Source organism: Giraffa tippelskirchi, chromosome 13 (assembly GCF_054371585.1).
Source record: "Giraffa tippelskirchi isolate mGirTip1 chromosome 13, T2T-mGirTip1v1.2.pri, whole genome shotgun sequence".
Classification (NCBI taxonomy): Eukaryota; Metazoa; Chordata; class Mammalia; order Artiodactyla; family Giraffidae; genus Giraffa; species Giraffa tippelskirchi.
The window spans coordinates 64,526,089-64,545,760 of NC_137287.1; the positions used below are offsets into that span (position 1 = coordinate 64,526,089).

General features: G+C 38.2%; 1 protein-coding gene across 2 annotated transcripts in view; it reads left to right on the forward strand.

Annotated features, from left to right (window-relative positions):
• Positions 1-19,672, forward strand: part of MALRD1 (MAM and LDL receptor class A domain containing 1) — a 764,811-nt gene that overhangs the window by 197,103 nt on the left and 548,036 nt on the right. For both annotated transcript variants that reach the window (XM_081558804.1, XM_081558803.1), the window contains 2 exons: positions 2,894-2,984; positions 19,258-19,359. In XM_081558804.1, coding sequence (XP_081414930.1) covers positions 2,894-2,984; positions 19,258-19,359 — 193 coding nt within the window. The remainder of the gene's footprint in view (positions 1-2,893; positions 2,985-19,257; positions 19,360-19,672) is intronic.

A 19,672-nucleotide genomic window follows, 5' to 3' on the forward strand; every position in this document is an offset into this window, starting at 1 on the left:
TGGTGGGTCTTTTGTTTCCTAGCTACACAGATCCACAAGTAACTTCCCTACAATTAGAGAAGCAGTTCTTTTCCCTAAGAAAACCTTTGCTCTTGCAGTACCAGTGGGCTTAAATGATGGCCGATTTTCATACTAGCTTCTCTTCAGTTATACCAAGTTAATCTATAATTTAACTGAATCAAATAAATAAATATACATATTGCAAACTCTGAGGAGAGGCTTGAAGGTAAGAAGGTAATTTAAAAGCTACTTCAGGACTTCCCTGGGTGGTCCAATGGTTAAGATTCCACGCTTCCAATGCAGGGGGCCTGTGGTTCAATCCCTGGGAAGGGCACTAGATCCCACATATTGCACCTAAGAATTTGCATGCCGCAACTGAGGCCTGGCAGAGCCAAATAAATAACATAAAAGCTACTTCATTAGATCAGGTGTGAAGACATAGGAGTGGAAATAGCAATGGAAGGGAAAGAGGGTTTAATAGGTCTTGATCGATTGGACACGACTGGAGGAGAAAGTGATTCCAAGGGTCATTTTGGAGTTTTGAGCACTGCAGATGGCAGTCTCCTGGTACCATTTTCAGAGGATGAGAGTCAGGGCAGAGGTCCAAGGTGAGAGGAAAGAACATCTTGAATTAGAAGTGACTTCATGTCACCTGACTGAAAATATTTAACAGATGGTAGAGATGGGGAAGGGGAGCTCGAGAGAAAGAGGTTGACATTCCTGATGTAAACATGTATTCATCAGCCTGGGTGACAGTTAAAGCCCTGAAGATGAATGGGTTTGCAGGGGGAGCATGGAGGAGAAGAGAGACTGGTGATTAGTCAACACTTATTTCCACTTTTCTCTTTAAATGTGGCTGCTGCAAGTACCTTATGACACCTTGAAATCCTAGTATCCAAATATTAATTTTTGGTTATCCTTGATCATTGTAATACTATAGAAATGTTTTCAATTAGAGTAAAATAATTGCATTTCAACCAAGAAAAATATTTTTTTTAAAAATGTGGCTGCTGTAGGTAAGTGTTCAGTTCAGCAGGAACTAGGGAATGTATCTATGTGAACAGGGTTTCAAGAAGAATAAAGTTAACCTGTGCAGAGTAGATTTTTAATTAGTAAACACTACATAGTAGCTTAAATATTTTAATAACTCTATGCCATAATAGCTGACATTTAATGCCAACTATATAGGTCAAGTGCTGTTGTATAAGTGATGACTCGTTTGTTATCTTGCATACACCTTATCATATAGGTAATAACTGTTCTTACCAGTACCTTCTTACAAAGAAATAAACTGAGGCACAGAGGTGTTAAGTAACTTCTCCAAGGTCTTTCTGCTGGAAGTGGTGTATCTGGGATCTAAATTCAAGTAATCTGATTCCAAATATATACTTTAATCACCATGCTACGGGGGCTTCTCAGGTGGCACAGTGGTAAGGAATCTGCTTGCCAATGCAGGAGACATGGGTTCGATCCCTGGGTCAGGAAGATCCCCTGGAGTGGGAAATGGCAACCCACTCCAGTATTCTTTCCTGAAGAATCCCATGGACAGAGGAGCCTGGCAGGCTACAGTCCACGGGGTCATAAAGAGTCAGACATGACTGAGCATACACACTATGCTATGCTACCTTCATATGAAGCCATCCCTACATCACAATCTTTGATAGACTTTTTCCATCATGTTCCTGACTTGTAAGTAGTACTATGGTTATTCTAATTTATGTGAAGAGAGGATGACTTTCTTAGGGCTACATACTGACAGTTCACTGGATACATTATGGACGTTTTTCATCACATTTTTAATAGACTAGTAGACAATCTCTAGCTTGAAAGGAAATGTATTAGGACATCGTGTTGTACAGGAACAGAAGAAAATGTAGGACAGCAAAATGATCTGCTAGGGTTTGTGATACAGACCAACTGTTAAGCCAGGAAGCAGTGTGATGTCTTGAAATAATGTTTACGTTATGAATAAGGCTGAGTTATGCACACAGGTTTAATGCATCCAGGAATTAAGCCTCACACATTATTGATATACATTAGTGAGGACAGGAGAATACTCTCCACCAATACATCAATGTTTTATTGATTTAAGTAATTAGGATTACTTGATCTTTCCAAGTTTCTTAGATTCATTATGCTAGAGTATTCCTCTTGGTGAAGACTTGGGCTGGCCTCACATCACAGTACAACATTCGGTCATTTTAACAGTAAGTCACTGAACAATGATTTCCAGTCAGTGTCCCAAGCTATGGTTAGATAATGGCAGAAAATGTGCAGGAGGATAGCACAAAGACATTCAAGATGGGGCTGTGAGTAAAATTCAGAGAACCAGACGTAATGACTTTGATCTGCTCTTTATTTTTGCTTAATGATGCAAAGTGCCGAGAACCAGAACTTAAGATGAAGTGAGGCTCCCAGAACTGGTAAATGCTAAGTAGTATGAACGCATAGGAACTAAACATGGAAGATGATATAGGGAAGAAACCAGGTGGCTGTTGATTCATTTCACAAATATGCTACCTAATCTATTCTAAACATGTGAGATACAGAGAAGACTGCACATTTTTTGGTTCAGGTGTTTTTTGTTTGTTTTGTTTTTAAACTTTTTATTTTGTATTGGAGTATAGCCGATTAACACTGTTGTGATAGTTTCAGGTGGACAGCAAAGGGACTCAGCCATACATGTACATGTATCTAATCTCCCTCCAACTCCCCTCCCATCCAGGCATTTTTTTGTTCTTCAAAGTATAGATCTCTCTCCACTTGGAATTAGCATGGGCACCCATGTGCTTCTAGGAAGTATCATGTTTCTTTTATTTGTAGACTCTGTGCTACAAGACTGTGAGACAATAATGTTCCTTGTTCTTTATTTTTGTTTATTTTTCTTGTCCAGGTTGTTTTTCAAGGCCAGATGATTTCAGCTCAGGATGAAGTCATAGCTATCGATGATGTATCTTTCAGCTCAGGCTGCTTGCCAGCAGATGGTAAGGTATTTTTCTCATTCTGATCCTTATTGTATAATAAATTCAGTTCAGTTTAAACATTGTGTAATGATTTTGATCTGCTCTTTTGTTTTTGTAGTAGAGCCTGAAGTCAGGCAGGTTGATTCCTCCAGTTCCATTCTTCTTCCTCAAGATTGCTTTGGCTATTCGAGGTTTCTTATATTTCCATACAAATTGTGAGATGATTTGTTCTAGTTCTGTGAAAAATACCATTGGTAGCTTGATAGGGATTGCATTGAATCTATAGATTGCTTTGGGTAGTATACTCATTTTCACTATATTAATTCTTCCAATCCATGAACACGGTATATTTCTCCATCTGTTTGTGTCCTCTTTGATTTCTTTCATCAGTGTTTTATAGTTTTCTATATATAAGTCTTTTGTTTCTTTAGGTAGATATATTCCTAAGTATTTTATTCTTTTTGATGCAATGGTGAATGGTATTGTTTCCTTAATTTCTCTTTCTGTTTTCTCATTATTGGAGTATAGGAATGCAAGGGATTTCTGTGTGTTAATTTTATATCCTGCAACTTTACTATATTCATTGATCAACTCTAGTAATTTTCTAGTAGAGTCTTTAGGGTTTTCTATGTAGAGAATCATGTCGTCTGCAAACAGTGAGAGTTTTACTTCTTCTTTTCCTATCTGTATTCCTTTTATTTCTTTTTCAGCTCTGATTGCTGTGGCCAAAACTTCCAAAACTATGTTGAATAGTAGTGGTGAAAGTGGGCATCCTTGCCTTGTTCCTGACTTTAGGGGAAATGCTTTCGATTTTTCACCATTGAGGATAATGTTTGCTGTGGGTTTGTCATATATAGCTTTTATTATGTTGAGATATGTTCCTTCTATTCCTGCTTTCTGGAGGGTTTTAATCATAAATGGATGCTGAATTTTGTCAAAGGCTTTTTCTGCATCTATTGAGATAACCATATGGTTTTTTTCTTTCAATTTGTTAATGTGGTGTATTACATTGATTGATTTGCGGATGTTAAAAAAACCTTGCATTCCTGGGATAAAGCCCACTTGGTCATGATGTATCATCTTTTTAATATGATGTTGGATTCTGTTTGCTAGAATTTTATTAAGGATTTTTGCATCTATGTTCATCAGTGATATTGGCCTGTAGTTTTCCTTTTTTGTGACATCTTTGTCTGGTTTTGGAATTAGGGTGATGGTGGCCTCATAGAATGAGTTTGGAAGTTTACCATCTTCTGCAATTTTCTGGAAGAGTTTGAGTAGGATAGGTGTTAGCTCTTCTCTAAATTTTTGGTAGAATTCCACTGTGAAGCCGTCTGGTCCTGGGCTTTTGTTTGCTGGAAGATTTCTGATTACAGTTTCAATTTCCGTGCTTGTGATGGGTCTGTTAAGATCTTCTATTTCTTCCTGGTTCAGTTTTGGAAAGTTATACTTTTCTAAGAATTTGTCCATTTCTTCCAAGTTGTCCATTTTATTGGCATATAGCTGTTGGTAGTAGTCTCTTATGATCCTTTGTATTTCTGTGGAGTCTGTTGTGATCTCTCCATTTTCATTTCTAATTTTGTTGATCTGATTCTTCTCCCTTTGTTTCTTGATGAGTCTGGCTAATGGCTTATCAATTTTGTTTATCTTCTCGAAAAACCAGCTTTTAGTTTTGTTGATTTTTGCTATGGTCTCTTTTGTTTCTTTTGCATTTATTTCTGCCCTAATTTTTAAGATTTCTTTCTTTCTACTGACCCTGGGGTTTTTCATTTCTTCCTTCTCTAGTTGCTTTAGGTGTAGAGTTAGTTGATTTATTTGATTTTTTTCTTGTTTCTTGAGGTACGCCTGTATTGCTATGAACCTTCCCCTTAGTATTGCTTTTACCGTGTCCCATAGGTTTTGGGTTGTTGTGTTTTCATTTTCATTCGTTTCCATGCATAATTTTATTTCTTTTTTGATTTCTTCTGTGATTTGTTGGTTATTCAGAAGCGTGTTGTTTAGCCTCCATATGTTGGAACTTTTAATAGTTTTTTTCCTGTAATTGAGGTCTAATCTTACTGCATTGTGGTCAGAGAAGATGGCTGGGATGATTTCAATTTTTTTGAATTTACCAAGGCTAGATTTATGGCCCAGGATGTGATCTATCCTGGAGAAAGTTCCATGTGCACTTGAGAAAAAGGTAAAATTGATTGTTTTGGGGTGGAAACTCCTGTAAATATCAATTAAATCTAATTTGTCTATTGTATCATTTAAAGTTTGTGTTTCCTTGTTAATTTTCTGTTTAGTTGATCTATCCATATGCGTGAGTGGAGTATTAAAGTCTCCCACTATTATTGTGTTATTGTTAATTTCCCCTTTCATACTTGTTAGTATTTGCCTTATATATTGTGGTGCTCCTATGTTGGGTGCATATATATTTATGATTGTTACATCTTCTTCTTGAATTGATCCTTTGATCTTTATGTAGTGTCCTTCTTTGTCCCTTTTCACATCCTTTATTTTAAAGTCTATTTTATCTGAAATGAGTATTGCGACTCCTGCTTTCTTTTGGTCTCCGTTTGCATGGAATATGTTTTTCCATCCTTTCACTTTCAGCCTGTGTGTGTCTCTAGTTTTGAGGTGGGTCTCTTGTAGACAGCATATATAGGGGTCTTGTTTTTGTATCCATTCAGCAACCCTTTGTCTTTTGGTTGGGGCATTCAACCCATTTACATTTAAGGTAATTATTGATAAGTATGATCCCGTTGCCATTTACTTTGTTGTTTTGAGTTCGTGTTGAAACATCCTTTCTGTGTTTCCTGTTTAGAGAAGATCCTTTAGCATTTGCTGGAGAGCTGGTTTGGTGGTGCTGAATTCCCTCAGCTCTTGCTTGTCTGTAAAGCTTTTGAATTCTCCTTCATATCTGAATGAAATCCTTGCTGGGTACAGTAATCTGGGTTGTAGATTATTCTCTTTCATTACTTTAAGTATGTCCTGCCATTCCCTTCTAGCCTGAAGGGTTTCTATTGAAAGATCAGCTGTTATCCTTATGGGGATCCCCTTGTGTGTTATTTGTTGTTTTTCCCTTGCTGCTTTTAATATTTGTTCTTTGTGTTTGATCTTTGTTAATTTGATTAATATGTGTCTTGGGGTGTTTCGCCTTGGGTTTATCCTGTTTGGAACTCTCTGGGTTTCTTGGACTTCTGTGACTATTTCTTTCCTCAGTTTAGGGAAATTCTCAACTATTATCTCCTCGAGTATTTTTTCATGGCCTTTCCTTTTATCTTCTTCTTCTGGGACTCCTATGATTCGAATGTTGGGGCGTTTCATATTGTCCCAGAGGTCCCGGAGGTTTTCCTCATTTCTTTTGATTCTTTTTTCTTTTTTCCTCTCTGCTTCGTTTATTTCCATCATTCTATCTTCTACCTCACTTATCCTATCTTCTGCCTCCGTTATTCTACTGTTGGTTCCCTCCAGAGTGTCTTTTATCTCCTTTATTTCATTATTCATTCTATATTGATTCCTTTTTATTTCTTCTAAGTCCTTGATAAACATTTCTTGCATCTTCTCAATCTTTGTCTCCAGGCTATTTATCTGTAACTCCATTTTGCTTTCAAGATTTTGGATCATTTTTATTATCCTTATTCTAAATTCTTTTTCAGATAGATTCCCTATCTCCTCCTCTTTTGTTTGGCTTTGTGGGCATTTCTCATTGTCCTTTACTTGCTGAGTATTTCTCTGTCTTTTCATCTTGTTTAGATTGCTGTGTTAGGCGTGGCCCTTCTGTATTCTGGTAGTATGAAGTTCCTCTTTGTTGTGGAGGTTCCTCACTGCGGTTGGGGTTGGACAGGTGGCTTGTCAAGGCTTCCTGGTTGGGGGAGCTTGTGTCGGTGTTCTGGTGGGTGGAGCTGGATTTCTGCTCTCTAGAGTGCAATGGAGTGACCAGTATTAATTTTTGAGATGTCTATGGATTTGGTGTGCCTCTGGGCAGCCTGTATATTGATGCTCAGGTCTATGTCCCTGCGTTGCTGGAGAATTTGCGTGGTATGTCTTGCTCTGGAACTTATTGTCTCTTGGGTGGAGCTTGGTTTCAGTGAATTTATGGAGGCTATTGGATGGTCTCTTATTAATTAATGTTTCCCCTGGCTTTCAGTCTTATTCTTGCAGTAGCCTCAAGACTTCTCCTTCCATACAGCCTCAATAATAAAACTTTTAGGTTAATGGTGAAAAGATTCTCCACAGTGAGGGATACCCAGAAAGGTTCACTGAGTTACATGGAGAGATGAGGTGGGGGGGGGTGGGTTGAGGTGACCAGGAGGGGAAGAGGGGAATTCAAATGTGGAGAGAGCAATCTAGCCAGTAAGCACTTCCCTCTGTGCTTTCCACAGTTTGGATCCCTCAGAGTGATTCACAGAGATACATAGAGAGGGGGGAGGAAGGTAACAGAGGTGAGCATGAGTAGAAAGGGAGGAATTAAGAGGGGAGAGAGAAATCTGGGCAGTATCCTGTTCCTGAAGTGTTCTCCGGTACCCAGAACACCCTCAGAGATTCACAGAATTGGGTTGAGAAGAGAAGGAGGAGGGTGGGAGATAGAGGTTCCCTGAGGGAGAAGAAAGAGCATCAATAGGTGGAGAGAGTGATCAGGCCAGTGATCACACTCCTGAGTAAAAGTGGGTCCTAAAGATTGGGTTCTTAAATGTACAAAGTTGATATCAAATATGTAAAACAAAGATTAAAAATCTAGAGTAGAGGTTAGACTCTTATAAAACTTACAATCTAAAAAAAAAAAAAAAGAAAAAAGGAAACAGTGTAAAAAGAAAAAAAAAAAACAGTAAAACAGTAAAAAAAGAAACAGTAAAAAAATGTAGAACAGGAAAAAAACATTAAAAAAAGAAAACACAAAAGGTATAAGATATATATATGTAGTTTGCTTCAAAAATAGGGTTTTTTTTTTTTTTGCAAGTTAATAGTGGGTTATGAAAATGAAAGTTAAAGGTGTAATAGAGGACTTGAAGAAAAAGGAAAGAAGAGAAAAAAAAAATTTTTTTTTTAATTAAAAAAAAAAAAATAGTAAAAAATATATATATCCCGGACTTTCTCTGGAGCTGTTGTGAGCAGTGTGGGATCTGCTCAGTTTTAGATAGATCCTTATTCCTGCTTATACTTTTCAAGATCTATAGGTCCTTTTCAATGCAGTCGGTATTAACTACAGGGATCTTAATCTGTTGGCCTGTCCCTTCCAAAGCGCTTCCCTCTGTTTATTTGGCTTCTGTTTGGAGATCTCTTCAGTATCTAATTTCTGCCCTGCAACAAAGCGGTGGAGGTGATCTCTTTAGGTTCGCTTGTTCAATCGTGCTGTGGGGAGGAAGGAACACTGCAATTCTGGCGTGCGTGTGGTAAGCTCGCAGTGTCTCGGCCGCCCTGGGTTCGCCCCCGCTCACGGCGTGTGTGCTTTCCCCGTCTACCCTGCTCAGGCTTCAGGTTACTCGGCCGGGGAGCGGGCCCTGAGCTGCGTGCACTTCCCAGGTCTAAGCCGCTCAGGTTCAGGCTCCCGGTTACTCCACAAAGGCGCAGACTCGGTTTCGCCCGCGGCTTGTGCCGTTCCCAGTCGGAGCTGCCCAGGCGGCCAGGAGTTTGGCGAGGGCGCTCTTCCCTGTTGGGGCGGTGCGGCTTATCACCTCCCTGGTCCCCGCCTCGGTTTACCGGCGCGCCCGGCTCCGGTGTGCTTTGTGTCGGTTCTGGGGAGCTGGTCTCTGGCTGCGACCCTCCCGGCGGCTGTCGACCCTCCGGGATCTCAGGCAGTCTTTGCTTAGAAACTGGGAGCCTGTTTGCAGTTTGGTAGGGGGTGCCCTCTCTGGAGCCGAGTTTGCCCCTTTCCGGCTCTGGCGGGCCCCGCCTGCCCGCTGTGTCCGGCGGGGGATGGGGCGGTCCGCAGCCGGCTAGCTCTCCTCTGGTATCGCTCAGTCCTTTGTTCTGTGAGCGGGCCGGCAGTGCCTTAGAGTTGGGCTTTTCGCGGGATAGTTCTTTCTCTCTAGCTGTCCCACAGTTTAGGTTACTATCTCACGTTAGCTCCCTCAGATTGGCCTCGGGGCACTCGGGCCCGGTCCTTACCCTAGGCAATGCCGCCCGCTCCTCTCCGTTCAGCCCCCACTTGCTGGTGGCGGATGATGCGAGCGTCTGGGGTTCTTTGCTGGGAGTTGCTTTAGGCACGTAATCTGTGGATTTTATTTATTTTTTCCTCCCAGTTACGTTGCCCTCCGAGATAAAAAATCCTCCCCCACACCCGCCGGTGAGAGGGTTTCCTGGTGCTTGGAAATTCCTCCTCTTTTACGACTCCCTCCCCGGGACGGGTCTCCATCCCTAACTCTTTTGTCTCTCTTTTTATCTTTTATAATTTCTCCTACCTCTTTTGAAGATAATGCGCAGTTTTTGTGGAAGCCTGAAGTCCTCAGCCAGCCTTCAGAAGTAGTTTTGTGAAGTTTGGTCAGCGTTTAGATGTTCTTTCGATACATTTGTGGAGGAGAGAGTGGTCTCCCCGTCCTATTCCTCCGCCATCTTATCCCCGCCTGCTCTTTTGTTTTTGCTTAATGTTCTGGAGTGAGCTATTTTCTGTTGTCCTTATACACTGTGGTACAATGACTAGATTTGTGGTACAGGTGAACACAGGCTACTCTAAAGAACTGAAGTGTGTAATTTAGTCTCAGATTTGGAACCCTGTAGCAATATTTACACTGGTTAGTTAAACCTTACCCAGATAATTCTATGCCTTCTAGGATATCAGGAGAAAACTGGCCCCCATTGATTTGAAACTGTCATGGAGAATCAATTTAAGCCATTGAAAGACACAAATGGAGAAGTGTATTAGTTATAATCCTTTTTCTATTTAGACTGAAACAACTAGATCAATAAACCACACATCAAATCTAAAAAATTATCCATAGCAGTCCTGTGATTACATTAACTGTGTAATATTCAATTCACCATTCACATTGTTCTCAATAGGAAAGTTCAATGTTTAAAATATAAGTTGATAAGGATGAAATGCATCCTTAGTCTAATATGCAATAATCACATTTATTCAATATATTTGAGTATACATATTTGATAGAATTTTTTCCTTTTGAAATTTTATTATGATATGGTAGAATCAAGAAGGCTATTTTGTAGAGAAGGTTCCAAGTTCTAGTTGGATACAAAGAAATGGCAGTTGTGGTTAAAATAAAAATGTTCCAGTAACAGAAGAAATGTGGTTAAGAAAAAAATGTTCCAGTCTACCTAAGAGAGACCAAGGAAACTTGATAAAGGATGTTTGCATTGTGCTTTGATACTTCAAAAGCACTTCTGCTGTTATAAGAGCTTACAGGTTTGTGTCTCTTGTCAGTCAAATCAAGGTAAATTTACAGGAGCTAATGACAGCCCCTCTAAACATGGAACACATTAAGTTCTCTTTCATCTTTGTATTTTCAGTTCTCAGTATATATTAGTAAGAAATCATGATAGGATAAATTGAAATATAGATAAGTGAAATGTAGAACTTTAAAGGAACAGACTGTAACCCCCACCTATTCTTAGAAGTAAATAATTTAAGCATTATTATTTAAGCACTATTATTAAGCACATCAGTGACTTTTCACTAAAAGAAGATAATATTCCTTAGATTTATCAGAAGGGAAGCAATATGCCAGTAGAGAATACATTGTCAACTCCAGGCAGTGCATGATCTGCCATTCAAAATTCCCCTAATAAGCTCTCTTCTGTTACCCTGCATGGCTGTTTCTGAACCAGAGTACAGCCCACTTACACTTGATTTTTAATGAAACATCTAGTCCCTGACCCTGATCACTTCAGCAGGGACATTATATATCTCAGTTTAATAGTTTCTACAGAAATTGAGGTCTGCCAGACAAAATGATCCCTAATAGTTGTATTTATTGCCCAGTCTGGCTGATCACCCTCAAAGGAGAACAAAGCCATGAAATCAGCTATTAACTGGACTTCCTGGACCATCAGGGAGTTAGGAAATGGCTGTTGCCATTGAAACTGTTTACACAGCCAATTTACACAGGAAAATGCTTGGGTTGTGCTTGGGACCTGAGATTGCTTGTAATAGGACTCTGCTATCATTTCAGACATGAACTTAACTCTTCATCTTCAGCTCTGGGAACCAAAGCCATTTCTCTAAGTACCCATGACCCATACACTAGGACAAAGGCCTGTGTAGATGGGCCATAATAATTACTCAGAAGACAAATGCCAGATTTTTAGTAAGCACTTGAACTCCTTAAAATCACTATAGAAATAAAAAATGCAATAATAGTGGGAGTGAGAGCATCGATACTTGGACATTCAAAGAAAAGTTGTGGTCATATAGAAAAATACTGGCACCTACAATTTCTAAGAATAGTTCTAGGTAGTGTTATTACCATATTGTTCTGAGGTGATATGGAAATAAAGTTTAATGAAGATGAGACATGGATTTTTAAGCTCAATTATTGGGTAGGGCTTTTACATGAGTGTTACATTTATACAAAATTACAAGATAAAGCTCTAGAGAAGACAACTTTGAAATCCATGACTGAAGTCTTCAATAAATATGGATATCAGACCTCCCGTATGGATGACCCAGGGCTATAAGTTAAATGTCGTGAGCCAAGATGTTTTTACAACATGGAAGAATAAATCGCTATATGGAAGCAACATTGGGGATTTAGAAGGATGATGACTATCATTTTTGGCCTTGTGTTTTATGGGGCATTGGAAAAAGATAACTCCCCTTGGGAAAAGCTGCAAAGTGAGTGGTTTCCTTTTAGAGAAATTCTGTACTCAGGTAAGGTCAGAGAGTGTTCTTTGAATCTTTGAAGGTGAGGGTGCACGGGTTTTGTTTTTTGTTTTTCAAATAGAATGAAGATTGAAGGCATATTTAAACTTTTGGGAGGAAAACAACAGCAGCATGAGGACTAATAATGGAGACAAAGGATAAAGCATTATCGGATAGGATTGGCATTCAGATGGAGTTACATTTTATAAATGGGACTGTGAGAGATGGTAAAATTAGGTGGCATTAAATTTTCAAATGAGACTCTCCAGTCAAATTCAGGCACTGACAGACTACATCTAGTTAATCATCAGAATCACGTACAAGAGGGATTGATTCTGGGATTCATTCCAGCCCTACTAGATGGGAATCACTGAGGATGGGGGCCTACATTTTAAATAATGTCCTTAGGAAATTTTTGTGAAGTCAGCCAGTTCTAGGTTTAAGAACAGAACTAGCCTTTGGTAACCATGAGACTGTCTTGTGTTGATTTTTTGCATTTGGCAGTGACGCCCTGGAGTAGGGTTCTGGATGACTAGAGTCAATGGTTTCAGTCTCATGTGGTCCTGGTGGTGATGGCCAAGGTGGGAAAAGCAAGCAGAGCCAACCCAACACCTTCTGGACATTTCCATGAGAAAATCCTACTCCAGTGGAAAATAGGGTTAGATATGCATTGAGATGCAAGAAAGCAGAAAAGTCTGAGATTTTTTCTTTTGCTCAGATGACTTAATAGGCTTCCCTGATAGCTCAGTTGGTAAAGAATACGCCTGCAATGCAGGAGATGCCAGTTAGATTCCTGGGCTGGGAAGATCCTGTAGAGAAGGGATAGGCTACCTACTCCAGTATTTTGGGGCTTCCCTTGTGGCTCAGCTGGTATAGAATCTGCCTGCAATGCAGGAGAGCTGGGTTCCATCCCTGGGTTGGGAAGATCAGCTGGAGAAGGGAAAGGTTACCCCCTCCAGTATTCTGGCCTGGAGAATTCCATGGAATGTTTAGTCTGTGGGGTGGCAAAGAGTCAGACATGACTGAGTGACTTTCACTTGTCAGATGACTTAATAAAGGAGATAGATAGTCATGGCATAGATTCTTCAACTCTGATACTGCTAAATTCAAGGACTAAGGGGTTTCCTTGCTATTTGCCTCATGCTTGCCATCTTATGCTTCTAGAATAACCTCTCTCATTCAGGATAGGAAGAAGGAAGGAATGGCATAGGAAATAGTTTTGGACATGTTGTTCATCAGCTAGAGGATCGTCAGGCAGATAACCTTGGTTGCTAGGGAGGCTAAGAAAACTGAGTGTTTAAATTTGGCCTCTGTAATAAAGGAAGGCAAGGAGAACAGGTTTATAAGTTGAGTGAGCACCCATTTGCTATAGAAACTCAGCATTAGCATATTTAGAATTAAATTCCAATCTTCTTTCAAACTCTGTTTCTTTTTCTATGTTCCCTATTTTGTTCACTAATGTCTGTTCATTGATGTTTGTTCATTGATGTCTGTTTAGTTTCACATAGAAGCCAAGGAATCATTCTTCAATCCTTCTTCCCCTTTCTCACCTCCACATTAATTTGGTGCAAAACATTATTGAAAATATGTTCTTATATTTCTCCAATTGTCTCCACTTGTTTATCATTATCATTCTCATAGATTTTGCAAATTCCAGTCTCAGTCTATTCCACTCCACTAATCATTACTACCTGCTATCCACCAGTTTGTACTTTCTAACATCCAACTATGACCAACCTCTACTTTATTTAAATCCCTCAGTAGCTCTCATTGCCTTCAGAATGGAATTCACATTTTTTTGTCATGACACAAGCTCACCAGGATCCTGCTCTTACACACCAGCCCAACTTCTTCCTTCTTAATCCCCAAGAATTCCCATATTCTGACCCAAAAGAGCTACTCGTGAGTCCAGTGTTATCTGCTTTTTTGTGTATCTTTGCAAACATTGCTCCCTCTGCTTATTTCATAAAAAAATTTTTTTGACCTGTCCTGCTACTAGATATCCTTTCAGACTGTCAGGGTGTCTTTTCTGAGAAGCCTCCTCTTACAGAAAATGCCCCCACACTCCCAGCCCCTGTACATACAGACACACACAGTGTTGATTTACCTCCACAACTAAATGCTGAGACTTGAATAATAGATGGAACAAAGAATATGTGAAATTATTTAAATATCAAGTATTTGGGATTTTGGATGAATTCTTCTTTCTGCTGAGCCACAAGCATCTTTCCATAAAAAGAAGATTTAAATAAAATATCATGGGAATATATTTCTTTAGCAGTGCTTACACTTATATTAAGAATATTATGTTATTTTTATGTTTTGTTTCAGTATCAGAAATAAAGATATGTCTTCAAAATAATGAGATTTTTATCAGGATGAATTAATCTGAGGAAAACATTTGCCATGGTTTGGTAGAAACATTGTGTTTTTTGTCATTTTACAGCAGATATATAGCATTTGGAAATGAGTCCACTTGAAAGTGAATGCTGTAATAAGTCTTTTGGTGGTCATTTTGATTTATAGAAATGGTTCTGTTTAAGATATATAGATTTCCTGACAAGACTTCTCTATTTTCTTCTTCAAACTAGTGTGCTTTCAAAAATTTGTTCTGATTTTTTTTTTCTTTTGAGACAAAGGAACAATTCTATTACCATGTTTTTATTTTCTCTGTTTTGATGCTTTGATACCGGGTGTCTTGCTGATCACAGAGGGTCTGTCTCTTCCAAGGTGAGCCAATTCCTAGAGACAGTAAGAAAGCTCATCTTATAGTGTATTTTTCAAATCTACAGCCACCTCTTTAGGCTTTCATACTCTGGGTCACTAGATACCTGCCTTAATCACCGCAGGGGCAGTGCATATTTTCTAAGGCAGTAGTTAAAAAAAAAGTTATCACAGACTGGATGGCTTAAGGTGGTGCTAGTGGTAAAGAACCTGCCTGCCAGTGCAGGAGACACAGGAGACACGGGTTCGATCCCTGGGTCAGGAAGATCCCCCGGAGGAGGGTATGGCAACCCACTCTAGTATTCTTGCCTGGAGAATCCAATGGACAGAGGAATCTGGCGGGCTACGGTCCATAGGGTCGCACAGAGTCAGACGCGACTGAAGAGACTAAGAATGCACAAATGGATGGCTTAAAGCAAAAGAAATTTCATTTCTCATGATTCAGAAGGCTGGAAGTCCAAGATCGAGGGGTCACCACGTTTGTTTTTTTTGCATGTTTTCCCCTCTTGCTTGTGGATGACTGTCTTCTCCCTGGTCTTCATATAGTCTTCTTTCTCTGTGTGTCCATGTCCTAAATGCCTCTTCTTATAAGGACACCAATCATATTGGACTAGAGCCCACCAGTATGACCACGCTTTACCTTAATTACCTCTTTATAGACCCTATCTCCAAATATGGTCACATTCTGAGCTACTAAGTTTTTGGACTTGAACATATGAATTGGTGGGTAGAGTTCAGCCCATCAGAGCAACTAGGGACAGCCCTGACTGACTAAATGAAATATTGATGGATTTTCAGACCATGGCTCTATGTTTGTCAAAACACACAGAAATAAATATCAGAAATGTATAATTTTATTATTTAATTTTTTTTTAATTAAAAAGAAAGTGACTTTTTACATTTGGGAAAATTCTGATCATGAGAAATCCAACAGACAGATTTTTTCTTGTTCTTATATTTTATTTCACCACATAGATTATTATGTGTACTATTATCTTTAGGGGAAAAAAAAAGTTTCTATATTTTACCATAGAAGTATAAACAACTCTATAAAAGTGATAGATGTAGGTATTATCATGGTTTCTGAAGGTTTTCAAGTTGGACAATAAAGCTAAATTCTTTTTATAACATTAAAGAAATCTTTTATATTACTTACATGCTTTCAAATAGTATCTAACCACTGCCCTTCCCAAGACAGGGGTGTTCACTGTGCATTTATTAGAAGGAAGATCTGTTTAGGCTTTACCAAAATAGCAAATATGAAAAAAGATCAGTGTTTGTGACTAAAAAAGATCAGTGTTTGTGACTAAATAAGAATATGCTTAATCACTGATTCTTAAATAACGTTGATTCTTGAGCAAATTGCTCACTATGTATTTTTATAAAGATTGCATGATATAGCTCACAATCAGAATATCATGAATATTCTGTGTATATTTTTAGGTTGGTTTGCCAGGATTTTGCCTTAGTCTCATTTTTAAACATTCCAAATACACAAGTTATCTCTTGATGAAAACCTGAATAATGCTTATATATTATCCAGTTAAAGAAGCATTATTTAACTAGTTACATTTTTATCTTATTAATTTCTAGCTACCTTTTAAGATCTAATGACTATTCATTGAAATTCATTACTGATTTAAGAAAACTGATAAAGAAATTGTCAAAAACCCCTGGAGTCAAAAGTAGATGTCAATTATAACTTTTGCAGCAGTAGCCTTGAGGCTTGGACTTCATTCTTTACCATCTGAGTGAGTCTGGTCAATTTCATGTAACCTGTTTGTACAAGATAAGATTTGAAGGATGGCAGGTTTTGCACATGTGGCTTCATTGGTATAAAGACTTTGTAATTGTTGACAAAGCTTCATCCTGCTGATTGTACATCATTGATGGAGAATTTTAAAATATCAAAGATAATTTTCTACAGCTGGATTGTGGTGCAATATAAGAATTAAAGGGAGACAGGATGGAGACGGAGAGAATTGAATATGAATATAAATATAGATGACATCTTTAAATAGCTTTGAGCTCTGAAATAGAATATGCTAAAACAAAAAGCTGTTCAGGAGATTGATTGATTGACAATTTATTGCACCCCTCCCTCATGTCATTGTTTTTGTGGTTGTAAATTCCATTTGGGGGACTAAAGGTAGTAAAAGTGGCGAACACTGGTGAAAGATATTTAATACCAACTGATATAAGCTGCATCTTAAATTCCATGCATGAGAATTCTCTGGTGGTCCAGTGACTAAGACTTTGCCTTCTCCTGTAGGGGGTGCATGTTTGATCCCTGGTCGGGGGCTAAGATCCCACCTGCCTTGTGGCCAAAAAACCAAAATATAAACAACAGAAGCAATGTTGTAACAATTTCAACAAAGACTTTAAAAATGATCCACATCCAAATTTTTTTAAAAAATTCCATACAGTTTATACTTGACTGTTTTGTTTTTTTTGTTTACAGCGCTTTTGTGGGTATTGTTTTGTACAAACAGTGAAAAATTAGAGATAATATACAACATCTAATTGAACTATGGGAAATATTTAATTATGGAGCTCTAGGGGTAGAAGATTTGTAGCTCTTATATGAATCTACAAAAATTATTCTTTTAATTGTTTCACGGTAATTGTTATTGTGCAATCTTTGCTTCATTTATTGCCCACACTCCCTTAATTGCATATAGTTTTATTTTCCTTGAATCTTATGTTCAAAAAGCTTTGCATATTCATCATTTGTTAGCTTCCATTATGAGAAACCAGATTAAGGATGTTATGCATAAATCATTTTCATAACCAATTGGTTCAATTTTATTTCCAATAAAAATACAAACAATTTATGTAGAGTCTGCACTATTTTAAAAGATTTCATTGAATAGGTCTTAGGTCATTTATTTATCCATTCATTAAACAAGTACATATTGAACATCTACATTATATCAAGAATTTTTCTAGATGCATGGGAGAAGCAGTAAAAAAAAAAAAAAGCAGTAATCCCTGAGTTCATGGAATTTATATTTTAATCAGTGAATGAAATTAAGCAAGTAAATAGAAAAACATATTTTATGTCAAGTGATGACACGTGCTACGGATACAATAAAACAGCAGAAAATTGAGATGAGAGTACCCAGGTAAGGGGGAAATGAAGTTTTAAGTAGAATTTTAAAGTTTTAAATAGATGATGCATGGTCACATGGAGAATGTATATATATATGTTTATATATATATATATATTTTTTGCTCAGAAAATAAGTTGAAGGAAATAGCCATGTGTATATTAGAAGGAAGCCATGTGTAAATGTAGAAGTCCCGAGGCAAAAGTAAGCCTGGTTCACAAACTGGCTCGTGCAAAGGAATTTTGCATCTACTTCTTGTAGGGCAGAAGCCCATATGATGATCTTAAGCAGAAGAAACAAGATCTGATCCACTACTTGATTTAGCTAAAGCTAAATGTTCTGGTGGTGCATCAGTGTCCATAGATGATGGTGACAAGCTGGCACAGGCAGAGAGGGATACCATTTGATATCAAAAGATTCAAAAGTCAAATATTTAGGAAGGTGAGAAATCTCCATACTGCTTTACACAGTGGCTGCATCAGTGTCCATTCCCACCAAAAGTGTACAAGGGTTCCCTTCTCACCACATCCTTGCCAACATTTGTTATCTGTGTTATTTCTGATGGCAGTCATTCTGACCGGTGTATGGTGATATCTAATTGTGGTTTTGATTTGTATTCCCCTGATGATTAGTGATGTTGAGCATCTTTTCATGACCTGTTGGGCATCTGCATTTCCCCTTTGAAAAAAGTGTCTGTTCATTTCTTTTGCCCATTTTTTAACCTGGTCATTTGTTCGGTTGGTTTTTTGATATTGAGTTGTGTTGCTGTTTATATATTTTGGACATTAACCCTTTATCAGTAATCATTTGCAAATGTTTTTTCCCATTCCCATGGTCTCTTTTGCTGTACAAAATCTTAATTAATTAAAAGTTTAATTAGGTCCCTTTTGTTTATTTTTGCTTTTACTTCCTTTACTTTAGGAGATAGATCATTGCTGTGATTTATGTCAAAAAGTGTTCTGCCTATGTTTCCTTTAGGAGTTTTGTTGTATCTGGTCTTACATTCAGGTCTTTAATCTATTTTTAGTTTATTTTTGTCTATGATATTAGAGAATGTTCTAATGTCATTCTTTTACATGTAGCTGTCTAGCTTTCCCAGCACTACTTATTGAAAAGTCTGTGTTTTCTTCACTGTATATTCTTGCCTCTTTTTGTGCTGAGAGTGAGAATTATCTGTGGCAGCAGGGGATAAAAGAACAATTCCACCATCTTCAAGTCCTGTGTTGGGAGGACTGTAGGGGTGGGGAGAGTGGGCAGAAATAGGCTCCATTTGAAAGAGCTACAGGGAAAGTAAATCCAGGGCAGATCCAGGTAAAGAGGGTACCATATGTTGTATTTGATACATGTACAGTTATCAGCCTAATGATAGGCTCTTTGTTTCCATATTAGGACATGTAACCTACTTCACTGGAGACCTAGATGATTTGGTTTGGGGTCTTAGAAATCACCACAGAGATCTGATTAAAATCGAGGAGTACTGGCATAGTTGTTTTATTCTCTCTTCTCTTCCTGAATCTGTTTCTCCGTCTATATAATGGTGTGATGCTGCCATAGAGAAGAGTTGGGTTCAGCACTCTCTGTAGAACAAAGGTTAACATTTTAAGGAATCCATGATCCTTTCTAGTGATACCACATCTCACTTTCTGCCAATCTTTACATTTAACAGATGACATTTTGCCATGTCAAGAGGCATCAAATATGGAGAAGGAACTGTGCCATCCAGATAGAAGTCTCTGCAGATTTGATTCTACAGATGAAGGATTGAGGTGTAAGTGTAAAAATGAGATGCCTGCCTGCCATCCATGAGACTCGGACCCCAACAGGAATATCAAACCACTAGTAGGGGTACTCATGTGGCAAGCTCTGTTGTCATCTGTGTCTTCTTTACCAGGAGTATCATTGGGGTTTTAGCTGGAGTGTAATTGGAGGTGTGTGGTTTGTTAAAAAAGTGAAAGATAGTAAATATATCAAGTTAAGGTAATGTTTTGAAAAACAGTTGCTCTAAAAATCATGAAATTAAATACAATGTATCTTCTTTAAAATTTTAATGTGATTATGAATAGTAAATGATTTAAGCTAAC